The sequence below is a fragment of the Rhinopithecus bieti genome, unplaced genomic scaffold, assembly GCF_001698545.2.
Source record: "Rhinopithecus bieti isolate Rb0 unplaced genomic scaffold, ASM169854v2 scaffold_75975, whole genome shotgun sequence".
NCBI lineage: Eukaryota > Metazoa > Chordata > Mammalia > Primates > Cercopithecidae > Rhinopithecus > Rhinopithecus bieti.
In genome coordinates, this window is record NW_016828707.1 from 983,259 (window position 1) to 1,007,667 (window position 24,409).

The 24,409-nt window shown below is 42.3% G+C and overlaps 1 protein-coding gene across 1 annotated transcript in view; it reads left to right on the forward strand.

Moving 5' to 3' along the window:
• STX18 (syntaxin 18) overlaps positions 1 to 24,409 on the forward strand; it is a 125,875-nt gene that overhangs the window by 56,387 nt on the left and 45,079 nt on the right. Inside the window, exon 2 of the mRNA XM_017864577.1 lies at positions 18,630 to 18,697. Within this exon, the coding sequence (XP_017720066.1) occupies positions 18,630 to 18,697 (68 nt within the window). The remainder of the gene's footprint in view (positions 1 to 18,629; positions 18,698 to 24,409) is intronic.

A 24,409-nucleotide genomic window follows, 5' to 3' on the forward strand; every position in this document is an offset into this window, starting at 1 on the left:
AAAAAATTCAGTTTGAGTAAAGCAAAAACATTTCTACTTTTGGGGTTTAAATGTTAACAAAGCAGTTGAGAGTAAATTATTGACATCTATCAAGCAGAATGGTTGTTGAACGTATGTTCTTGCTATGCGCTGCTCGAAGTTGCTTTTGCTATTCTGTTCGCTGATGTGAAGCAGAAACTGAACAAGGTAACGGTTTTGATGGTGAGATTAGAGGTAGCCAGGCTGACTGTCTCCTGGCTCTTAGAGACCCTTATAAGCTCAGGGCCACCCCCTCCCCTTGTTTAGATATTACTTGCTCTTTTGAGTTTCAGATTACAGAAGCAATTGATCTGCATGACCTATCTTAAGAACTTTAACTTTGCAGTGGAAACTTAAACCAAATGTATATCCTCAAGAGACAAATCATCTTAAAACTAGGCTGTTGTCATTTTAATGTACGGTACTGCTCACTGAGGAACAGTGTGGTGGAGAGCACCACCTAGTGGATGGGACCCATACTTGCTGGGCTGGGTAGGAGATTTCATCTACCTTGATGTAACTCTTGCCCTTGTCTTGCAAATAAGTGATTTTTAATCTTCCTAGCACATGTTTTTAACTAGCGCTAGGACCCCAGGAGAATGAGATTGGGAGCAGTTGTGATATGTCGGTTTTCTTTGTAGTTTTCACACTTCTATAGGTGTATGTACTGGTGATTGACATCTCCACGTTTTCTCCTTATAAGCTGATATTATAATTCAAACAAAGCTTTTTTTTTTTTTTTTTAATGTCAGTAGGGTAGTATTTAGTCTTTGGGGATTTTGTGTTTTTGAGTGCTCATGTTCAACCTCAGTAGTAAGAGACGGCTTTGGATAGAACCTGTTTGTTGCCACAAACTATGCTATGCTGATAATCTGTTCACCTCACGAAAGGAGGAGTTGCTGCTGAATATAAACTGTAGGTCATAAATTATTGCCTGCTTATTACAGAGACTTTGTGCCTTTTGAGTGTACTAAAATATTTGCAAAAATTAGATGAAACAATTCCACATTTAAAAAAAAAAAAACAACTTTTAACACATAATGACCACAAATTTTAGGTACAGCCATTCCTTGATATTTATTTTAGAATGTCAAATTCTTGATAAAATGTATCACCCCTTCGTTTGTTGAATGTTCCTAGACATTTGTTGAGCTAGGAACTATGCCAGGCTTTGGGAATCCAAAGTGAACAAGACATAGTTCTTTTTGGACTTAGAATTTTTTTAAAGTTTTAAAATTCTTCAACACAAAAAGGAGTGAACATATTCCTGAGATGTGGAATGTACTATGATGGGGTATAAATGCATTTGTTAGCTTAATATTTTCCGACATCTGGCAAATGCTTTTGAAGAAACTGCTAAATAAAATTGGTGGATTTGTTTTCATGGGTTTGGCAGGTAGGAGGCGACAGAAGGCTGCAGATAACACCTCTTTGGTTTCGTTCTTCACTGAGTTTTATCCTCAGAGAGCCCAAGTTTGGAGGCATAGAGTGAAGAATTTAAGAGCACAGGCTTGGAGTCTATTCCAGAGTATGGACCCTGACTTTTCAACTTGCCAGGTGTATGCCTTTGGGCTAGTGTACTCATCTGTTTTCTCATTTGTTGTGAGGATTCAGTGAGATAGTCTATACAATGGGTTTAACACAGTATCCGACACATAGGAAACACTAAATGTTCAGTATGGGTTTAACACAGTGTCCGACACATAGCAAACACTAAATGTTCAGTATGGGTTTAACACAGTGTCCGACACATAGGAAACACTAAATGTTCAATATGATTTATGATGATGATGATTTGGAAGTTTATTACGATGATGATTTGGATGATTCGGTGTAGGTGGTTCTCATGGTGCACTCAGTCTTTCCCCACCACCTGCAGGCCCCAGATCCCTACTTAGTGTGACTGGTTAGTGCGACCATGCAGTCAAACCCCCACTGATGGCCAGCAGATGTCTGCGAGTGCTGAGCTGGAAAGTTCTTCCTTATGCAGATGATGTTTACAGAAAGAGTGTACCCTCGTGTGTCGTGTGTGTGTGTGTGTGTGTGTGTGTGTGGGAGGGTGGGAGGGGAACACTGTTTACAATCAGAGGTACTTAACCTGATCTGCATGAACCAAAAGCCTCTGAAGCTCAGGATGACAGGCAGAAAGTTTTTTGTTTCTGTGTATATGTTTGTTTCTTTTATAGAAGAGATCAGATTCATAGCTTTTGTCAGGATCTCAAAGGCATTTGTGCCCCTAAAAAGGTCAAGAACTATACTTTAGATGTCCATGACTCTGTGTAAGGCCACTGGAGAAATTTAGAATACAGTCCCCTCTTAGAAAGTGAAACTCAAATATGAATTTTGCGCTATTTGTTTTTGAAGATATGTAAATAATTTTAAAGATAGAGTTGATATTTTGAGGAACTCAAATGTGAGTAAAATGTTTTTTCTTCTCGCCCCTCTCGTCAAGGTTCTGAAGAATTTTAAGAGCAAGAAAGAGTTAAGAATACAGGCTATGGAGTGGACCTAATTTCAAATACAGCTCCGATACTTCCTAATGAGTCCTCAGGCCAGTTAACTTGGCCTTTCTCCTCTGTAAAAGAGGAGTGCTGGGGGTGCCTGCCTCCTAAGTTTCTAATGAGGATTAAATGCAATAATCTGTAAAAAGCCCTTAAAATTCTTCTTGGCATATAGTAAGTACTATAATAGTGCTTGCTGTGATCATTTTGTTGCATATTCACTCAAAACATTTCTAATGTATCCACATTAGTTGCCTGTTATGAATTGTCAAGGTAATTCTTTTCTTGTCTGTTTTACCTCCATCTTATTGGCATGTGAATGATATTTTTAATTTCTTATGAGCAGACTTTCCAAAGTTCTGCAGCTGAATTGCCCTAAGTCAGATAGCCTCAGTAACTGAGAATCCCAAATGTACCTGGAGCCTTAGAATGATTTTGGAAGCTTTGGAAAGCATAAAAGTAGAAAGAAACTGATGGGGTTGGTGGTAGGAGCTTTCAAATTGATTGAACACCCCAAAATTATCTAGAATTTCTGAGCTGGAAAGCATTTGGGGGATCTTTCCATCCGACCTTTGAAGCACACAGGTGAGAACTGTGCATCACCCGGTGACTCCAAGGTCATAGAACTAGCTGGGGGTTACCATGTGCCTGGAGTTGCCTTCCCCACCCTCTACCTGCGTGCTGACCATCCACCACTCATGCTTCTAAGAGAGCAAAGGGGATATAGGCTGCTCATGGAATTCTAGTATAAGCAGTGATCCCAGAAAAAGTGTGTAGTGAGTCAAAGACTGTTCCATGCAGGAAAGTACCAGCAGCATCGAGAAAAAGGAAAACTTAGGGAGCAGGAGAAAAGATACGGAGGAGAGCGCGTAGGGGGCAGGGCAGGGACAGGCTGCACGCTGTAGGTGCATCCCACAGAAATCTAGTGGTAAGAGATTAACTGTGTGTGCTTGGCAGAAAAGAAATGCCTGTTTCATCGTGCCTGCCATCCACCCAGCATGTGTGAGCTCTGGGGTGAGGGTGAGGGTGAGGGTGAGATGGGGCTTGCGAATCTGCCATTCCCATCATTGGTTTTGTTCCCTAGGGCCTCTTCTAGTAAGAGTATCTTGCTTACTGCCTGCGAGTCTAGCATTTTCACTACCATCTTGTCTCCTAAACTCAAACCAGCTGCTTCCTCTGATGCACAGCTGAAGAAATGGCAGTCTTTTCCAACACTGGGCTGGGGGCACTGGCTGCTTTGAACCTATTGCAAGAGTGTGTTGAAGTCCAGAGTGGCCTTGTGGCCTTTTAAAATTGTCACTTGAATTGTGTATGCTTTTCACCTTATGCACTAAAGTTTACCTTGCCCTAGGGGTGAGACTGAAATAATGATGAAATGAAGAAGAAAACTTAGAGTAGTTGAGCACCTACTGTGTGCCAGACATAGTGTCAGACTCTTCACAGGTGTTATTTTCATCAGGGACTTGTAGTCTTCAGAGTTATTATTGTCTCAAGTTTATACCTCAGAGATGAAGACTGGAAGAGGTTAAGCGACACAAGGCCATGTCACTAGTAAGTGGCAGAGTTAGGATCTAAACTAAGTCTTTTTGACCTGGTTTCATCCTGTGCAGTATGGAGACTCAGAAGAATGCAGCATGCATGCACACCCTCCCCACGCAGCCTCCAGACCAGATGGGGTTTGGATTGAAACGCAAAGCAGTGCAAAGTTGGGTTGGATCCTTGGGTTGGAACTTCTTGTTCTGTTCTCCCTCCCCTCTTCCTCTCTTCTTTATTGCCTCCTTCCTTAATGTGCCTGGCCCATGCTGGGTCTTACATATTTGTCAAGTGAACAAATGAAAGAAAGTTTTCCAAGCACACAGAAAAGAAAGTAGTGATTATTAACCAGCAAAGATTCAGAAGCCTGAGCCATGTTCTCCCAGCCTATTGTGTAGTTTTGGATTGGGTTGTTAGGCAGGTAGGGGAGGAGAATATTTGTTTCTAGACGGCAGTAGTTAGCAAAGCCTCTCCATGATGCTTTTGTGGAGGAAATGTTTTTAAAATAGACCCTTAGGGCGTTTGTGACTAGTTGAGCTGGCTGTCTAAGGGAGGGTTCTATGGTTCTGTGCTACTTTTTTTATCCCATTTTCATCTCGTTTTTTGAATGATGATTTTTATTTATAGATCTCTTTAATGGCATAATGAACAGAATTGCAAATGACAGGAAGCCAGGAAAAATGTGCATATAATGAAGACCTAGTTTATCAGCATCACTCATGGAAAAAGTCATTTTAGTCGATGTAAAGTCAGCTCGACTCAATGACGTGGAAGTGAGCATGCCCTTAGGTGGCATTACTAGAAGCCCAGAGCCTGGAACAAGGGAGGCAATGGGTCGCATTACTGGAAGCCCAGAGCCTAGAACAAGGGAGGCAATGGGTCGCATTACTGGAAGCCCAGAGTCTGGAACAAGGGAGGCAATGGTTCTGTTTTCCTTGGCACTTCCTGCTGACACAGAGAGTACTGATTCTATTCTGGAAAATGCATTTTATTTGGGAGGCCCATGAACTATATTCAGAGGTAGTAAGTATGGCCAGAAGCCACAGATGTATTTCACATAAAAAATTCCTGAGAGCAAGGGCCGGGCACGGTGACTCACACCTGTAATCCCAGCACTTTGGGAGGCCAAGGTGGGCGGATCACGAGGTCAGGAGATCAAGACCATCCTAGCTAACATGGTGAAACCCCATCTCTACTAAAATTACAAAAAAATTAGCCGGGCATGGTGTGCGCCTGTAGTCCCAGGTACTCGGGAGGCTGAGGCAGGAGGATCACTTGAACCTGGGAGGCGGAGGTTGCAGTGAGCCAAGATCATGCCACTGCACTCCAGTCTGGGCAACAGGAGCAAGACTCTGTCTCAAAAAAAAAAAAATTCTTGAGAGGATTGGGAATGATTAGCTTGGAGAAGAGAGAAGACTCAGGTGGGGTGGATCATAGTAGCTGACCTCAATTCAGAGTAAGAAAGAGCTTTGTACTACTGTCTGAGGTGAAATGGATGGCCAGGGAGAGGCAGTGGGTGCCCTATCATGCTGCTCGTTTGGCATAGCAGGTGTCATCTAGACCCTTGCTAGTCTTGAGAATCCAAGCAGGGAGGTAGTCACTGCTCTGTGTGTCATCTAGCCTGTTCTGGGCGAATAGTAAGGTCAGATAAACTGGGAGTGGACGGAGCTTCAGAAATAATGGGAATGTGTTCAGTAATGCCAAATAATTGTAGTTTGGGGAGCTAGAAGAATGAGAATGAGGATGTTTAATTAGAATGAAATTAGTAAGTTGGTGCTGGAAGGAGTGAGGAGGAAGAGTTGAGTACATTTGCTTTTTCTTTGGGTGTAAGAGTCCTAGAACTCTTTTAAAATGGAAGTTGCATTGAGTTTAATGGGAAACTTAAGCACTATATAGTGCCACTCAACTTTTGAAATTAAATCATGAGTTCTTTGTGTCATCAACACCAAGATTCTAGGTTTTTGTTTTTTTAATTTCTGGATTTCTTTAAAGATGATAGGGGCTTAATATTAGAAAAGAAGCAATACATTCCAGGTAGAAAGTTAGTTGCTAATATGAGCAATTAGACTGCTAAATCCACCTACCTAGTGTTAACCACCCGTGTCCCCCTGTTAACCAGCCCCATTGTCAGTTACTTGAGACTCCCTGAAATAAGAAGGTTGGAACTGGAAAAGTCAGTCTCCTCTTTTGTGCACGTGTTTTCTCTCCTCTGTCTCTTAAAAAACATATGCTGAATTCTGGAAGCCACAGTCCCATAAGATTTGTATTGGTTCTCAGCAAAACTCCAGACTAGGTTATTTAGCTACTGATTATACTTTTCCTAAGTTAAGATGGCCTTATTTATTTTTTCTGATAAGATTTCCAGACTGATGGAATAAAGAACTTGATATATTCAGCTAACATTTATCACTTATAGCTTGCCTCAAGGAAGGTGGAAAGTGAACCCAGAATACCATATTTTAAAGCCTACTTGGGCATGCAATTTTGAGTAGAAGTTGACTGATGGGAATGAAGACATTCTGGGCAGAGAGAAGCAGGTGCCAGAGTGCAGGGCAGGAAAGAGGAGGCTTGCTTAAGGAAAGGCTCTGTGGTCTGGCATGCAGGTGGTTGCAGGAAGTGCAGGAACAGAAGCTGGTGGGTGGGGCCAGCTCCTTTAGCCAATGTTTAACAAGGTGAGTGGATGGGACTGACTGACCAATTTCATTTGTGGAGTGAAAAAGAGAGAAGAGTCCAAAATGGCCAAGATATTCTAACTTGGAATCTAGAGAGGATGAAGGCTTTCTCTTCGGGGCCATCAGAACAGGAGGGACTAGGAGTCAGCCAGAGGGTGTGAGTGGCTGCATGAGGATACCGTTGGGACATACAGCTTTTGAGGCATCAGTGGGACACACAGTGGCACTGTCTAAAAAACAGTTGGATACACTCAGCTTGAACACAGGAGGGAGGCAGCAGCCAGGTGGACAATTCATGTAGACAGTAAATAAAGCTATGGATTGGAATGAGTGAGCTCAGCAAGAACATGTAAAGAAAGAGCCAAGGGCTGAACTTATAAGAAGTTTCAGAGATTAACAAAGGCAGAGGGGGAATGAATGAAGGTGAAGAAAAGGAGTCATAGGTTTTAGAAAAGAACCTAGACAGTGGTGTTCTGGAATCTGAGGGAGGCTAGAGCTTCAGGAGGGGACAGGGAAGGAGGGGGCAGGAGCAGGGAGGAGAGCCATCTGAGTTTGGTGAGGCCTGGTGAAGAGTGTCCCCTCAATAGGAATTAGGGGAAAGTGATAGGAGATAGGCCAAGCCACAGGAGTTGCTTCCTCAACAACTGCTGAAAGAAAAGAAGAAAGCGAGAAAGGAACAGTTCCTTTATGTATTCCCTCAACAAACTCACTGCCGTGGTCCCGAGCACAGTGGAGTGTCTGTGGCTGTGCTAGCCTCTTTTGTGGGCGATTGGTCACTGGGGAGCTTCTCTTGCACAGGGATAGGCCTCAGACAGTCCCCACTGTGACCTCAGCAGGTCAACGTGCTCCAGAGGTGTGTTATTTCTAAACTTTTAGCTCTGACTTAGTAATTGCTATTGATGCATTTTTCAATTAAGACTGAAAGGAGTTAGACTCAGAATTTAGTCAGTGGGCTCCAGGTTAAACTTGATCCTTGTGAAAATCACTGTAACTTATCAGTAGTTGGCAAATGTTATACAGCAGTGGGTTTTCTGGCTGTGCCTTTGGCTGCATACTAACTGAACAGCAAGCTGTGTCCACTGATTGAATGAAAAAAAAATAATGATTTTGTGTTACGGGGAACTTTTTACAATATGCCAGAGGGACCCACTGGAGTCTCTTTAATCTTGAACAATGCTTGTTTCTTGCAGAGGCAAATTATGCAAATCAGTACTTAGTGTTCCATAATCAATCAGGTCTTTGTTGGAAGTGTTGTGAGTGCCAGCAGAACAGAATTTCTATCATCCTGGGAAGGGTGAGGGGGGTTGCAAGTCAAACCACTGCTGTGATTGGCAAAGGACACTTGCCGACTGCTTTGAACTCTCCCCACAGTCAGAGTGCAGTCGTTCTTTGAGAAGAATCCCATCATTTTGTACCAGGGTTTTTGTCTTACAGTATATCGTGCTTTGGGTAATTCACAAAACACCCACGAAGGAACAGCTAGCAAGGCTGTTCTGTGGGTGACACATAAAAACAAAGCTGGGCCTGCTGCCTGGGATGGCAGCTGGCAGCCATGCTCCCAGAGCTCCCTTTGTGTGGAATCTGCCTAGAGTGCAGTGTTTCAGAATATTCCTGGACTCAGCTTATCCGCGGTGCACATGTATGTTTAAAGTCAATCTCATTTCAGCTTCATCCTGCACAGAATGGTGAACCTTTATTAATCGTTTGATTCCAGATCAAAAGAAAGAATCAGAGAAATTTTTAAAGTCTTTGGGAAAAAATTGTGCTGTTTTTGAGAGAGGTCCTGTTGTTACTGCTGCTCTAATGCTTGTGTTGCCATCTAGTGGATAATGGGAAGTATGTGGCTGCCTTAGTATGTTTGGAGTTTATTGGATCCTATTACTGATTCTTGAAGGGGATAGAAAATCAATTCAAAAAGTTTTTTAAACAAAGAAAATCCCACGTAGAGCATTAAATAATTATTGAGGAGCCACTTTGGGCTAGGCAGATGCTTCAGCAGCTTATGTCAGACAAGACATGAAAACAATTCAGAAACATACAAGATGGTGACATCTCTGCAAGGGGTATATTTACAAGATGGATCCTTAACCTGGCCTGGAGATAGCAGGGAAGCCTTTAGGAGGTGTAACACCTGAGCAGAGCCTCACGCGTAGGACTGAGTCAGAAGACAGGATTGGGAAGTGGGGAGGACTTTGCATCTGGAGATGGCAGCAGAGCGTAGGGCACTGGGTGGGCCTTGGGCATGAGGACGTGGACTTATCCCGGGTTAAAGGGGAAGGTATGTACAGTTTTAGTCAAGGAAGTATGTGGGAAGATTCACCCTTTTTGATTGTTTAATAACATGTTTTATCTGATTATAAAGATTATACATAGTAATTGTAGAAAAATTTTCAAGTGCAAGAAGTATTAAGAAGAAAGCAGTCTCCAAATCTTACCACCTACAATCACTGATACCTTGATGAGCAGTCTTAAATTCCCCTCTACATGTGTATACAGCTCTAGGTATGCATTTCCTGTGTTTTACGCAAATGGATCACACCATACATGCTTTGGGCAACCTCTGTTTTGTCCCAGTTTTTCCCCTCTAGGTAATATGTTTATGGGACTTTCATCCATGTTAGTAGTTCCCGGTATTGAGTCCATGTCAACCGTGTAGATCCACTTGTAGGACCAGCTCTCACAGGAGAACTGTTTGCCTATTGGGATGCTGTGTTGTTTTGTTTGGTCTTTCCTAGTAAAACCTTTATGTGTATAAGAACAGGTAATGTAAGAGAATCTTTTTTTCCCCTGTCAAATGCATCTCATGTAGGGACCATACTACTGCTGTTTTATAATGAATTTGCTTTTATGGTAGATGGGTTTTATGGAGAATTTCAGTGTCTTGATGATCTAGGGAATTCGCCTCATTAAAATATAGCTAGTTAAAAAGTAAACTTGATTTATCTTTGGAGAAAGAATGGGATGAGTCAAATGAATGCCTGTAGTTTTAGAATGGAGTTTAAATAACTTGTTTGGTTAAGTATTAGCCTAATGAAGGAGCTGATCCTGGATTGTGGCTGTTAGTTCTGTGCTGGCCCGTAGCTATAGACAGTGCCTTTTACCTGAACAAGTTAGATCTCACTATGTCCCTTCTACAGGTCCGGTAAATGCGACCTTCAGTGACTTAATTGTACTCAGATAGGACAGCAGGGTCATCTTTGTAGGCAGACTTGCGGAAGCTGAAGGCACACAGGCACTCGGTTTGAGACACACCAAACAAAAATTTATTTTTGAATTTATTTCAAGCCATTTATACAGAATGTGTTAGTTTACTGTCTTCTCATCTGCAAAATGGGGTAATAATGATATCTACCCTAAAGGATTGTTAGGAGAAACAAATGGGATGCAAGGATTTAGATTGGTGCCTGCCGTATAGTATGTAGCACTCAATAAAAATTGACTATTAACTTGTGCCACTACTATTTTTAAAAAATAGTTTTCACTCACTTACCTTTTGTAGTGAAGCCCAGGGAGATTAAGCAATTTGCTCAAAAATTCAGCTGGTAAAGGTTAAAACTTTAGTGGAGCTTGTAAAATATATGCCTTTCTTCCCAGTTCAGCGGAACTACCTGAAAGAAAAATACAGGAGTCAGCAAGAAAAAGCCAAGTGGAGAACCTGGCTTTAGAGTTATGGCCCAATACGAGTGGAGCATGGACCAGAGTATACCCTCTATGCTGGCTGGCCGATCTGAAAAGAGGAGAGGACAGGGCAGCATGCTCTCCCTTCTCCACATCTTAACACAGGTCTCTCCTCTTCTTTCTAAGAAGACTGAGTAAAGGTTGGGCGATAGGCCAGGAAGACTGGTAGAGCTGAAGTCCCTCCACACGATGCATAGCCGTGGGGAATACGGAATCCCTTCACAGTAAGTGGCAAGCAGGGAGTAGAACCCAGGCACCTTGGCCAACTCCCTGGATTTCATGCCCATCTTTCTTTTGTCCACCCTGATTCATCCAAGCCCCCCCACAGAGTCTTTTGCCCAGAATTTCTCGTCTGCCCTCTACCCTATTCTAAGCTAAAAACTGGATATAGATTAATTCAAACGGGAGAATGAACAATCCTGGGCGTTGCTTTCATTACTTGTTTAAACCATGTTTTCAGGTGGCTTGATGATTGATACTCAAAACGCACTGGTCTTTCTGACCATTCTTTTTCCTTGCTTGTATTTGTGGACCTTCTTCTCAATGTCCCTATGGGCTTGCCAATCCAAAGCCCTGCATGTCGTAAAACACAAGGAACAGTAGTAGCCAACTTCAGAGGAGACTGATGTCCATCAGTGAAAACATTTTTTTTTTTTTGCCGATCTTTCTGTATCCAAGTGTAGTTAATTTTTTTAAAAGTCAGCATATACAAATACTCTCACAAATACTTTCATGAAGTTCAGTTTATTTCTATGAAGAAAAATTCAGACCTAACTAAGCTAAACAGAACATGAACACTGTGAGTCATACAGATCTGTGATCAATGCCAATTCTTCCATTTATTAGCCTCATGACCTTGCATAGGTTTGTTTCCATGTTTACTAGGTGGGGCAGGAGGAGGTAATCTAATTCATACGATCGTTATAGAGGAGTGGAAACCACAGAGCACACATCAAGCAGTTTATGCACTACCTGGCACACACGTGGAGTGTGCTCTGTAAGTAGTGATCACGATTGGGTAAAGTCAAGCGTGTACTGCATGTTGAATAGAGACGCAGTACAAAAAGAAAAAAACAGGTTGATGTTGATACTGCCTACATGGAGGCTTTTTCTCAGTTCCCAGGTGCTTCCTTGCAAATATAGTACTGGAAAACTATAGTTGTGACTTGCCAGGATTCTGTGTGAATTTGGCAGTTAAGAACTCAAGACTGGTACTTAGACTGGCTGGATTGGATCCAGGCTTCAACCCACATGTCCCTGAGGAAATTCCTTATCTTCCCTCTGACTCAGTTTTCTCGTCCATAGGGCAGCCATGATGCTGTCACTGCCTCCTGGGCATTGCTGGGAGAAGTGGGTGAGTAGCACACGCAGAGCTCTTTTGGATCCGCCTGCCTGGGCGTGAGTTCTCAGTGAAAGTTTTGTTGTTGTTGTTGGTTTTGAGTGGCATTGATCCTGTTAAATGGAATTTAAGCAAAGATTGCAAGTACTTAGAAATAAAGTAGCCAGCGATTGTTGGGATTTAGTTGTTAAGTAAGAGTTGTTCCTAGTTTAGTAGCAGAAAATCTCTACCTCAAAATGACTAAAAATGTTAAAAAGAAGAAAGTACTACATGAGTTTGTTTTTTTTGTTTTGTTTTGTTTTGAGACCGAGTCTTGCTCTGTCACCAGGCTGGAGTGTAGTGGCGTGATCTCGGCTCACTACAACCTCTACCTCCAGGGTTCAAGCGATTCTCCTGGCTCAGCCTCCCAAGTAACTGGGATTACAGGCATGTGCGTCACCATGCCTGGCTAGTTTTTTTGTTTTGTTTTGTTTTGTATTTTTAATAGAGACAAGGTTTCACCATGTTGGCCAGTCTGGTCTTGAACTCCTGACCTCAAGTGACCCGCCCACCTCAGCCTCCCAAAGTGCTGGGATTATAGGCTTGAGCCACAGCCCAAGCCCCGAGATTTTTTAAAATAACATGTTATTATGGAAGATTTCAAATATATACTAAAGTAGAATAGCACAAGGAACCCCCCATGTAAGCATGTACTCACCTTCAGCCATGAGCAAATCCTGGGCATTGTATAATTTTACTTGTAAGGTGTTCAGTGTATATCTCTAAAAGATAAGGATTCTAAAAACAGAAAGATAAATGAAAACATAATCCTAATACATAATATCATTATTACACCTAAATGAAATTTATTATTTCTTTCTTTTTTTTTTTTTTTTTTTAGATGGAGTCTTGCTCTGTCGCCCAGGCTGGAGTGCAGTGGCCGGATCTCAGCTCACTGCAAGCTCTGCCTCCCGGGTTTACGTCATTCTCCTGCCTCAGCCTCCCGAGTAGCTGGGACTATAGGCGCCCGCCACCTCGCCCGGCTAGTTTTTTGTATTTTTTAGTAGAGATGGGGTTTCACGGTGTTAGCCAGGATGGTCTCGATCTCCTGACCTCGTGATCCGCCCGTCTCGGCCTCCCAAAGTGCTGAGATTACAGGCTTGAGCCACCGCGCCCTGCCTGAAATTTATTATTTCTTAATATCACTAAATATTAAGTAGGAGATTCTTTAGTGAAATAACAACAATATACAATGGACGTGAAAATGACTTCAACATCAAATGAAACTAAAAAACACCAACATAATTTAACAGTACTGAGGGAGCCCATACTAGTTCAGCGTAATGGTTAAGGGTTAAGGGTTCTGGTTCCAGCTCGGTCAGTCTTGAGCTTTGGTTTCTTTCCACTAAGAATATCTGTTCCCACAGGTAATCAGAGTTAAGTGAAATAGCTCATTTACATTAGTATAGAGGAGACATTAAATAAATATTACATTCCTTTCCTTTTTCTTTTACCTACAGTTCAATTCTTGTTTTAAACTACACTTTATGTTAGAAATACAGAATTCTCTATTCTTTGTCCATACCCTTCCTCTCTGGTGGAGACATATTTAATATGGTGGGGTAATCAAACCATAGCTCACTGGTGAAAACTCTTTTCTGTGGTAGACCATCAGTCTAATGGAAGACTGTTCACTTGTGAGGACACATGATCTTGTGAAGCTGTTAGGTTGCCCAGTCTTAGTAGATTTCACATGGTGATGCTGTACCTTCTGAACACACCTCACTGACTTCTCTAGGAGAACTGTTTATTTGCACAGACCTCTAGCTTGTCTCTCTTCATTTTTAAAATTCACTCAGTTATCTAGGTGCAGTCTATGTGATAACATTTGATACCTTTTTGATACACCTAGTACATCAGGATGTATCAGATCTTGAAGCCCTTTCTGTTGGATCTCCTTTTTTTTCTCCTCCTCCCTTTTCCCCCCCTTTGCCCCTTTCCAACATTTAGGCACTAGTGGGTATACAAAAATGAACAAGACAGAGATGCCAACCTCAAGGAACTTACTTGAAGTCTAGTGGGTATCACAGATAAATACTTCTAATGTAATGTGGAAAGTGCAAACAGTTATCTACAAAATATAGAGGGAAGTATTAGCGAAGGCTGCGTAGAGGAGGTGTCATTTAAGCAGAGCCTGGAAGATGGAATGGGGTTGGGATAAAGGAAGGCTTTCCAGGCAGAGGAAGAGCAGTTACAAAGACACAGAGCAGTGAAAATGGTGTGTTCCTCCTGCCGTCCAGGTCTGTGGGGTGCCTCAAAACATGGGTTCAGCATCCAAAGCACTCCCAGTTTTTAGCCCTTGCATCTTGTTACCTACTTGGTCCCACAGACCAAGTTCACCAATGATCCCTTTTTTCCCTGTGCCCTTTCCCCACATCATTCAGTGAGATCAAAACTGTTAGAAATTGACACTAGTCTTAGATCCTTAAAATACACTTTTATTTTACTCTGATTTCCATATCAAACTTTACACCAGAATGGCCTTTCTCTTTTTAGAAGAGGCATTCTCTTTATGTATATACTTATTCCTGCTTTATCATATTAGGTGACTCTTCCAAAATTAGCACTACATATGGAAACATTTAAAGTCCAAAACATAGGCCGGATATGGTGGCTCATGCCTGTGATCCCAGCGCTTTGGAAGGCCAAGGGGGTAGAATCACTTGAGCCCAGGAATTGGAGACCAGCCTAGGCAACATAGCAAGACCCCACATCTGCAAAAAAGAAAAATCCAAAGCGCACAACTACTTAACCTCTCTAAAAATGTGAAAATGTAACGAGCACGTCAGAATTGTATGCGCTAAAATATGCTCTCTTTGCCAGTTTATTCTGAAAAATAGGACTAAGCCTGACAGTAAATAGATTAAGCTTGGCCAAGAGTCTTTATAAAGGTAATGGTAGTCATGTGATTAAACAGTCAAATAATTCTCTACAGAGATAATTGTGTTATGCTATTTGGGGACTTAGGTATGCCTATGTAGATAAATCAAAGATCTGTTGAACTTTTTTCTTTGTTGTTGATTTGTCATGATTTTTTTTTAAAGAAATTAATTGAAAATTCAGAGCTCTCGAATTTCTAAAGAAATCTTAATGTTCCTTTATTGTTTCATTCTTAGCATTTAAAATATCATACATTGTGTTCCTGTTAAGTATTGAGTTATTATGCTGATGTTATTTAGTCAGTAATTACTTAACACACCTCTTATCAAGAATTCCATTTAATCCTGAACCAGCTGCACTCTGTTTTAATAACCTCATTTCATAGAAGTTTCCCATTACAGAGCATATGAAGTTGGGATCACATTTGTTAGACTAACTGCAACCTCTTGTATAATAAGTATGTGTTTGTGGGCTCCTGTGGGGCTTGCTTGCTCCTGGCACTCATCCTCAGGCACCATCCCTCCCTTGTAGAATAGAACTAACTAAAAGTAGGGGTGGCAGCTGGATCTAACCTGTATAGTAGATTCCTCTGGACTTTTCAAAACTTTGTATGGAAAACTTTATGACTTCTAAAAAAAAAAAAAGAAAAGAAAAGAAAACCTGTTGTGGATAGTAAGGCTCTTAGTTTCTCATTGCTGCTGGTGTATTAGTTTCTCATTGCTGCTGTAACAAATTACCTCAAACTTGTGGCTTACAACAACATAGATTTATTGTCTTATAGTTCTGTAAGTCAGGTGTCCAAAATGGGACTCCCTGAGCTAAAATCAAGGTGTTGGCAGAACTGTGTTCTTTTCTGGAGGCTCTAAGGAAGGCCCATTGCCCTGCCCTTTCCAGCTTCTAGAGGCTGCCCACATTCCTTGGCTTCCTTTCCCCATCTGCAAAACCAGCAACATTGGAATGAGTCTTTCTCACACTGCCTTACTCTCATTCTCCTTCTGCCTCCCACTTCCACATCTACCGAGCCTTGTGATTGCATTGGGCCTACCCAGATAATCCAGGATAATCTCTCTACTTTAAGGTCAGCTGATCAGCAGCCTTAACTCATCTGCTGCATTAATTCCCTGTTGTCATGTAACACCATGTAGTCACAGATTCCAGCGATTAGGAGTTGGACATCTTACAGGGGGATGGGACTGGGGAAGCTGGAAAACCATTATTCTGCCTACCATAGGAGGTATAATCCTTCTGGGATTATTCAGTACCGACTATTTATTCAATATTTAGTAAAAGTTTTTGAGGGTCTGCTTTGTGCCAGGAACTGTGCCTGACAAGCTCTGGGGAAAGAGAGAGGACTCTCTGCCCTCTCCGAGCTTGCAGTCTGGTGAAGAGAAATCCATCTGTGAACTAGTCATTGTTACCATGAAGGAGCAGGTGCTGAAATAGATGCACCTGTAGCATTTTATGCGGGAATGAGATCTGACTGCAGCTGGGAGTGTAGGGTGAGTATGAGGAGGAAAAGAGAATCTTGAACAAGGAGGAAGAATTTGCCTGGGAGAGAATGATGGGTTGGGCATTCCAGGGAAAGGGAGAACCGTATGAATATGCAAGTGAGGGGAAGGCCTGGGACTTGGAGGCCGAAGTGGTGCAGGATGGAGGCTGGAGTGGTGCAGGGTGTGCGGCAGGGACTTTCAAGGCTGAGTTGTGAAGGGCCTTGAGTGCTGCATTTGGGAGTTTGGACTTTTTCCCATTGTTTAGACACTGAGATGACTCATTGGCTGCCCTTTGGCAAATCAGTCTGCAGAGCTGCTTCCTTTAATTGCAGTGTATTTTGAAACCAGAATTCACCACTGTCGAATATATTCTACCCACCCATTTCCCTTGCTTTGCTCATTTATACTGTTCACCTGGCCCCTGGAAGCAGTTGAGTTTTTGACCCCTGGTAGGCAGGGGAGGAGGTAAGGAGATGGAAACCACTGAAGGTTTTAAAACAGAAGAGTAGCTTGGTAAAATCTTGTGTGTGATGCAATTAACCCCTTGCTTGCATATCTCTTAATTTTTTTTCCCAACAGACTTAAAAGTCAGATTTCTGACCGGGCGCGGTGGCTCACGCCTGTAATCCCAGCACTTTGGGAGGCCGAGGCAGGCAGATCGCGAGGTCAGGAGATCGGGACCATCCTGGCTAACATGGTGAAACCCCGTCTCTATTAAAAACACAAAAAAATTAGCCGGGCGTGGTGGCGGACGCCTGTAGTCCCAGCTACTCCAGAGGCTGAGGCAGGAGAATGGCGTGAACCCAGGAGGTGGAGCTTGCAGTGAGCCGAGATCGCACCACTGCACTCCAGCCCTGGGTGACAGAGTGAGACTCTGTCTCAAAAAAAAGGAAAAAAAAAAAAGTCAGATTTCCTGATGCAGCCTAAGTGGAAAGCAGGAACAGGGATTGTAAGGCAGGCAGCGGTGGTGCACTGGGAAACGCTGAATTTGGACTTAGTCCTGAGCTTTTGAAACCAAGCTCACATACTAAACGTGTAACCTTGGACTAGTCACTTAGCTTTTCCCAAACTGGTTAATGAGAACAGTAGGTATCATAGCACAGCAGGGTTATTGGGAAGAGAAATAGCCCGTGTACGTGAAAGTGTTGAGCAGTGTCAGGGATGGTGGACAGTCTCTCAGTCCTGATTTGCTATCTGTGAAATAAATGAATATTGTGACCATACTTAATTGTTTTTCTTTGATTTGTTTGCTTACAATGCCTTAGGGTATTTTTCTGAATCACATTTATAATAAGAGTCTAGACTATGTGGGAAATTTAGCTGAACCCAAACTGACATATCTCCAGACAAACCATGGATGTTTCTTTTGTGATCAATGCTATTTTGTATTTAGGCATATATTCATTCCACAGTGTTTATTGATCACCTCTGTGCTTCTTCTTGTGCTTACAACTGTAGGGGAAGCTGAGCAGCTCCTCCTTGCATAGTTCTGCCACTGACAAAGAAGTGTGTATTTACAAGTTAGGTCAGAGTACATGGCCATGAATAATTGAGTGCCAAGAGGGTGGTGTGCAGAAGTCCTTTTAAGATCAGAGCAAAGTGAAAATTAGCCTGGGTTGGCCTTGACAGAAAAATTTCCATGGAAGAGACGAAAGTTCAGCAGACCTTGCAAGGCTGAGGCCATGTGTGTTTAAAACGAGTGCAAAGTGTGTGAGTCGGAAGCTGAAGTAAGATGTCGTCAGAGGACCAGCAGGCCACTGGCTAGTAATCATTCTCCCTCTGGAAACGTGTTTGTCCCCGTTGACTGTGGTCTGAGCTTTCTTCCCACCACTTTTTATTTATTTGTGAATTGCTAGTTCCATGCACAGTACCTGACAGGTGCTTTAGAATAGGTTTTTTATTGTACTAGAAACAGCCATCACAAACACAACGCTTTGTTCCTATACCTTTGAGTTCTTTTTCTTCATCCATGGAAATAGCCCAGAGGAAAGACAGATATTTGCTATGTGGGGATAAATTGTTACCCCTGAATCTTTGCTTTAACTCTGCTGCTCTGCATGGACCCTATTTACAAACCCAACAGCTTCAGCTTTAGAACTGTCCCTTAGAACACTTGAAAGAAGGAATACTTGCTGTACAATTTTAGCTATAAGAAAAGAAAAGGAATTAACCTTTATTGAATGCATGCTATGTAATTACTGGACATGCATTATCTCATTTCATCTTTAAGTTACTTAGAAATCACCTACTTGTAGTGTCACAGGTCCTAACAATTAGAGGTAGAAGGAACCATCAATGAGAGACTGAGGCCCAGGAATGGTAACTAATTTGTGACTGTAGGAGAGTCTAAAACCGACGGTGCTCAGTTTGTAGCTTCAGAATCTTTCTGCAATTTGCATTTTATTCTCTATTGATTTAAAATTCATTACATGAGTGTAACATATCTATATAAACTGTTGGCTTTCTTTTTTAATTTTAGATTTCTCACATTGGCAAACTGAGAGATTTTCTTCTGGAACACAGGAAAGATTATATTAATGCTTATAGGTAAGTACACATTTTTTTACTAGGACTTTGGTGACTGTGTTCTTTTCTATGCCTGTATTTCTGTTGTGCTTTTGCCCTCACCTTTTGTTAATAACTCAGAGTGGTAGTGAGGAAGACCAGTTCGGCAGTGGAAAAATCTCCTCAAAGCAAAAGGCTCTGCTGTACTGCATGTCCTCAAAGTCATGAAATCACAATAGTAATATCTTCCAGTCTATTTGTATCTCTATATATACCATTATCTCCTGTCAAATGAAACTCACTCCATGAATACTTACAGAGCTGTATTTGAAGTTGGGGACACATGTATTTGTATGCCCTGAACCTGTGGAAGAACAAAGTTTTCAAGCCTCTGCTAAGCTATTTTTGCCCATCTCTTGCTGTCCCAGTCTGTGACACCAGTTTTGCTGTTTTGGTGACGTTCTCATGAGCACATTTCAGTCCTTACCCTCATGTCGCTGGGTCATGACTCCCCCACCAATTCCCAGTCCTCAGTCCTGATGGCCATTTTCTTCTTTTGTCCTTCTCCTGGGCTTTTGACACCTGCTAGAGGCAGCTACACACTCACTTTGGCATAACCTTCATTTCTTAGGGCACTTTTGATGAATCCTTCTGTTCATCCCCTAATGTTACTCATGGTGACATTCCTTCTGGTGGCTAGGTCCAGTTTCTACTCAGTAGCCAGTCTTTTTTAGACTTTAATTGGATTATGTCACCACCTGAGTAAACCCACCATGAATACCACGTTGCAATTAGGATTAATACCAGCCTCTACACTGCGGTCTCCCTGCTCCTGACCTAGCCCCTGGCCTCATTTCAAACACCGCCTTCCCACCATGGTGCTCCAGCCATGCCAGCCTTCCTTGAAGGTGCCATGCCCTTTCCTGGTGCAGGGCCCGGGCGTGTGCTATTCCTTCTCTTCCCATGGTGGTTTCCTTTTCAAACTTAAAGGCTCAACTTAATACTCCTTCTTCCGAGAGGCCTTCTCTCACTACCCTTTATAAAATAGGTCTCTTATGTTAGTTTCTCCACCCTGTATATTTTCTTCAGTAACTAAACACAATTTGTAATTATTTAATAATTATAGTTTATTATCTGTTTTTGTCACCAGGCTGTACATGTCATGAGGTCAAGGACCTCGTCAGGTTTCCATCATGTTTCCGTAGTTCCTCACCCATATTTGGCACTCAGTAAATACTTGTTGAATGAATGATTTCCTCCTAGTCCTAAAGTCCATGACTAGCACAGCAGTTCTCAAGTGTGGTAATTTTGCACCCCAGGGGACATTTGCAACGTCTGAAGACATTTTTGTTTGTCCCAAGAGGAGTGCTGCAAGCATTTAGTGGGTAGAGACCAGGAATGTGCAAAACTCTGGACAACTCTCCACAACAGGGACTTACCCAGCCCCAAACTGAGGAGGTGCTGACATTGAGATCCCCTGCTCCAGCTTGACCCCTCACTCCAGATTAAACTTCCTCGTTCGTCACAGGTTTATTGAATTCTAGATGCTTAGGGCACATCGGGGAATAAAATACAAGTGTTCCTGCCCTCATGGCGCTTGCATTCTCGTGGGTTGGCAAAGACAAGCACTACGTATATAGTACATTAGGTCATAGGTCCTACAGAAAGAAAAGGAAGAGTGGAACCAAGGTAACAGGGATCAGGAGTGCTGGGAAAGCTCGTGATTCTTACACAGAGTAGTCAGGACAGGCCCCATTGAGGTGGCATCAAAGCCTACTCCTCTGTGAAGTTTGGAACCTCTGATAGAATCTCTCAGTTCCCTCCTCACCTCACCTCATCACCTTCTTTCCACCTGTCATAGAGAAACCCCTCTCTTTGTTTTTAAGGATACTGTCCTACATGTGTAGGACAGTATCCTTAGTTTATAAGGATAAACTTTTTTTCTTCCCTTTAGTTTATAAAGGGAAGAAAAGAGCCAGATGACCAAAAATAGCTGGGAATCATGAGTGCAGCGGTGCCTGAGAAGCAGTGCGAGCACATCCTCTGTCTCATCACTCACACCGCCTCTCAGGTACTACTGTATTCATGATTCCTGGCCAGTTTTCATCATCTGGCTCTTTTCTTCCCTTTAGTTTATATATGAAGCGGTGCGAGTGCATCCTTTGTCTCGTCACTCACACCGCTTCTCAGGTACTGCTGTATTCATGATTCCCAGCTATTTTTGGTCATCTGGTTCTTCCTTTTAGCTTATACGTTTGACCTTGCTTGCTCCTTAAGCCACAGGCACTGTCACTTCATTTCACGTCAGTGCCAAACACAGGGAGAAAGTCTAACCAGGGATCAGCCAACTTTCTGTAAGAGCCAGATAGTATAGTTTAGGCTCTGTGGGCCACGTATGGTTTCTGTCGCATATTTTTTTGTTTTGTTTTTTTACAACCTTTAAAAACCTTTAACCATTCTTAGTTCTCAGACCACAGGGAGCCATGCCTGCAGGGTAGACTTGGGCTACAGACTGCAGTTGACGTGACCTCTGCTTCCTCACCTTTTACTCCGCGCCAACCATATAGCTTGGTTTCCATCATTTTTCTGAAATTTTTCTCCTAATGCTCATCTGTGACTTCCTAATCACCAAATCCAGTGGCTTTTCCTCAAGGGGAATATAAATAGACTAGTATGGGACACACTCTGGTGTGTCTACCTTCTTTTACTCCACATGTTTTTGAGGTTCTTGCATGTTGTGTATACCAGTAGTTTGTTCCTTTTTGTCGCTTTATTATTTGTAATATTCCATTGTGTGAAGTTACCACAGTTTGCTTATCCATTTATCTAATAGAGAATACTGGACTGTTTCCACTTTGAGACTATTAGGAATAAAGCCTTTGTGAGTAGCATCTTCTACAAGTCTCTTTGTGGACATACTGATTTATTTCCTTTGAATAAATACCTAAGGGTGAAATTAGTGGGTCATACAAATGGTAGGTGCATGCTTAGCATTAAAATAAACTACCAAGCAATCTCCCAAAGTGGTTTTTCATTCCTTGTAGCAATGCATGAGAGTTATAATTGCTGCCTATCCTTGCCAGCATTTGGTGTAAATAGGCTTTTCGATTTTAACCGTGATAATGTAACCGAGCACAGGCTCGGCTGCTCACTGCTTGCAAAGCCAATAACAAGGACAAAAGGAAGGTGACTTCATTTCCAGAGCAAGCAGTGGGAAGGCAGGAGCGGTGCTGAGTACTACGTCTGTGTGTCTTTCTGGTACTTGTCATCTCAGGCTGGCGACATGTCAGCAATGGCCAGGTTGTAGACTACCCGCCTTGAGGTAATCTCTGGAATTTTGCAGTTAGATCTCCATACTCAGTCTATCTCAAGTTAGCCCCTGGAACTTCCAGGTAAGCCTATAATTAGATACATACAGTTAGGTAAATATGTATGTGTGGTGTTTCAGAGAAAGTATGTTTCAAGGCTGTATTCTAAGACTAAGCAGGAAAAAAAGGGTTTCTGCAGTAAGCCTTAGGATTACATCTTGAGACTAGGCAGAAAAGAGAAAAAGGAATAAAAAGTTTTAAAGTGTGCTTTCAGGCTATCCTGTCCAATTCTGGTGATAAATGTGAAATGGCAAGTCACTGTACTTGAAGCACATCCTTCTCTAATGAGAATGGTGTTAAGTGCCTTGATGGTTTTTTCTCAGCTCTTCTGCTTTGCCACAGTCTTTGATCCTGTTGACCATCATCAGTTTCGTGAAATTTCCTATTTCCTTGACTTCCACTGCAGTATTTTTTGGCTTCTCTCACCACTCATTTTTGCTTCTTTGTCCTTCATCTATCCCATAAGAACTCCATGGCTCTATTTCAGGCCCTTTTCTTTTATTTGTCTCTACTTTGCTTAGGAAAAAAGTTCTACCTACCTAGCTGCCCTCCCACCCATCCTCCACCCATGCCCACCTTATGTTTCCATCCTGAATGTTTATTCTGTATTAGGTACTCTGATAAGCACCAGTTAGTCATATTTTATCTCATTTGGTCCTCACATCAACCCTATGAGAGAGGTACTGCTGTTAAGCCTGTGTGGCAGGCAGGCAATGAAAGCGTAGTGATGACATAACCTGAAGATCACAGCTGGTGAGCCTCTGAGCCAGGGCGGGCCATGGAATCCTTGTCCTTCCCCACCACACATTCTTACTACCTACTGTGGCTTCCTCTCTCACCAGTATGCCAGTAATGAAACCACCTTTGCAAGGGTTGTAACAGTGAGAAAATTATGACAGCAAACGAGATCTAACCTAATCAACTCTGTCTTGCCTTTAACCTCCCAGATGCCCTTGATCATTACCGGTCGTAGGCCAAACTGACTTTGGGAGGAAGTTAATTTATAGTTTTAACTTTGAAATAAACACGATAACAGCCCCTCCTGGAAATAAACCTCCACACATGTCACATGTTCACATGCTTCCATCCTGAGAGACCCATTTCTCACCACCACCTTCTCAGTAGAGCCTGCCCTGGCCCCGCCTTCCTATCTGAAAGCCATCTCTCCCGCCTCTGAATACTGACAGCTCTTTTTCTGTGCTTTTCTTATGGTACTTCTCACATGTGCCTGGTAGAAGAGTTATTTGTTCATAATCACCTCTACCGCATTTCTTGAGGTGAAAAACTGTCCTACTCATCTCTGTGTGTTTATAGTGCCATGATTTGATCAATTTGATTAATTCATCAGTTTATTCATTCTGCAGTTATTTATTGAGTGCCTACCATGTGCCACAGACTATGCCAGGCATGGAGTATAAAATAGTGAATGAACACAAACACGTTTGTCCCTACCTTCATGGAGCTGCTGAAGTATTCATGCCAACAGGTAACATTGCAGATATGACAGGTACTGCAAAAACAGAGTACAGGTAGCTTTTTATTTTTCCAGCTTTTAAGTTCTGGGGTACATGTGTAGGATGTACATACAGGTTTATTACATAGGTAAATGTGTGCCATGGTGGTTTGCTGCACAGATCATCCCATCACCTAGGTGTTAAACCCAGCATCCATTAGCTGTTCTTCCTGATGCTCTCCCTTCTCCCACCCCCCACCCTCCAACAGGCCCCAGTTTGCATTGTTCCCCACCGCCTCGTGTCCTCCCATTTATAATTCTCATAATTCAGCTCCCATTTATAAGTGGGAACATGTGCTATTTGGTTTTCTGTTCTTAGGTTAGTTTGCTGAGGATAATAGATTCCAGCTCCATCCATGTCCCTGCAAAGGACATGATCTCATTCCTTTTTATGGCTGCATAGTATTCTACGGTGTATATGTTCCACACTTTCTTAATCCAGCCTGTCATTCATTGATGGGCATTTAGGTTGATTACGTGTCTTTGCTATTGTGAATAATGCAGTGATGAACATATAAGTACTTGTCCATGTATCTTTATAATAGAATGATTTATATCCCTTTGGGTAGACACCCAGTAATGGGATTTCTGGGTCAAATGGTATTTCTGCCTCTAGGTCTTTGAGGAATTGCCACACTGTCTTCCACAGTGGTTGAACTAATTCATGCTCCCACCAACAGAACAAAGATACAACATACCAGAATCTCCGGAATGCAGCTAACGCAGTGTTAAAAGGGAAATTTATAGCACTAAATGCCCACATCAAAAGCTAAAAAGATCTCAAGTTAACAACCTAACATCAAAACTAAAAGAACTAGAGAGCCAAGAGGAAACAAACCCCAAAGCTAGCAGAAGACAAGAAATAACCATGAT